This window comes from Trypanosoma equiperdum, assembly GCF_001457755.1.
Source record: "Trypanosoma equiperdum strain OVI genome assembly, contig: ctg_1339, whole genome shotgun sequence".
Lineage (NCBI taxonomy): Eukaryota > Euglenozoa > Kinetoplastea > Trypanosomatida > Trypanosomatidae > Trypanosoma > Trypanosoma equiperdum.
In genome coordinates this window covers 1,162-2,164 of record NW_027123326.1, presented here as the reverse complement: position 1 = coordinate 2,164, position 1,003 = coordinate 1,162, and the positions used below count along the sequence as shown (strand labels likewise).

Below are 1,003 nucleotides of genomic sequence, written 5' to 3'. Positions count from 1 at the left end.
TTTATATTTATATATCAATGAAGGAAAAGAAAAAAAAAAGAGCAAAAATTTAGAAAATCAAAAAATAGAAACAAAAAGGGAAAGGGAAAGGGTCGGTAAGAGTAATACAAATAGACGAAATAACAACTAGAATTTGAAACTCCCAAACGTATACACTAACATACTAGAATAATAATAATAATAATGATAATAATAAACGCATATTATATATGAACTAAAGTGAAGAGAAGGGGAGGGAAGCACACGTGCGTGTGCGTATACAAAATGCAGAACATTTTAGCTGGAAATGATGGCAGTAATGGCGCCTACAAATGAGAAACTGGATGAGGCCACAAGAAACATCCATCCATATCCCAATTGCCAACCATCTTCTTCTAAGCAACTGAGGCACGGTTGTGAGTCACACCATTCATTTTTGTACCAATCCAAAAGGAGACCAAACACCACACCACTGCAGCACGCCGCCAACAGAAAATACGTCACGAGCGGTACCCTCAGGAAACTATGCGTACCGAAGAAGAAAATACACATGAAAAAGTTCATAAAGTTAAGCGAAGCAGCCACAATACTCAGGCCCTCCACTACCTGAATGTGGAAACGGCCATAGTTGCATGTAAAGTAATCCTCATAGAGAATGATGTCATCCGTATCGCCCGCTTCGTTTTCATGTGGCTGATCCTTCTTTCTTTTACCAACGCTATCATCAGCCTTAGTGGCACGACTCGTGCCGTTTTTATTAATGCTGTTACTAATATTTATGTTTTTCTCTTCACCTCCATCAGCGCTTTCGCTTATATCTTCCATATCATACTTCCATAATGTAATGATGCCGGGCCTCTCGCCTTGTGCTTCGAATATTGGTGTTAAAAACGTCAACCCCGTCAAGGCGAGGGAAAAGATGGAAAATATGAGAGCAAGAAGGCGACACTTACGCACCACAAAACTTCCCATTCCTAAACTGTTAAATAATGCGAGGCCGCCCTTCACTCTACTTCCGCTCTGG

At 40.4% G+C, this 1,003-nt stretch overlaps 1 protein-coding gene across 1 annotated transcript; it reads right to left on the bottom strand.

The window, feature by feature from the left end:
* Positions 1-276: 276 nt before the first annotated feature.
* TEOVI_000807500 (Amastin surface glycoprotein, putative) lies at positions 277-951 on the bottom strand (the record flags this gene model as incomplete). The annotated part of the gene is made up of 1 exon (XM_067221173.1): positions 277-951. One exon carries the CDS (start codon positions 949-951, stop codon positions 277-279), a length of 675 nt encoding a protein of 224 aa, XP_067077274.1.
* Positions 952-1,003: the final 52 nt, after the last annotated feature.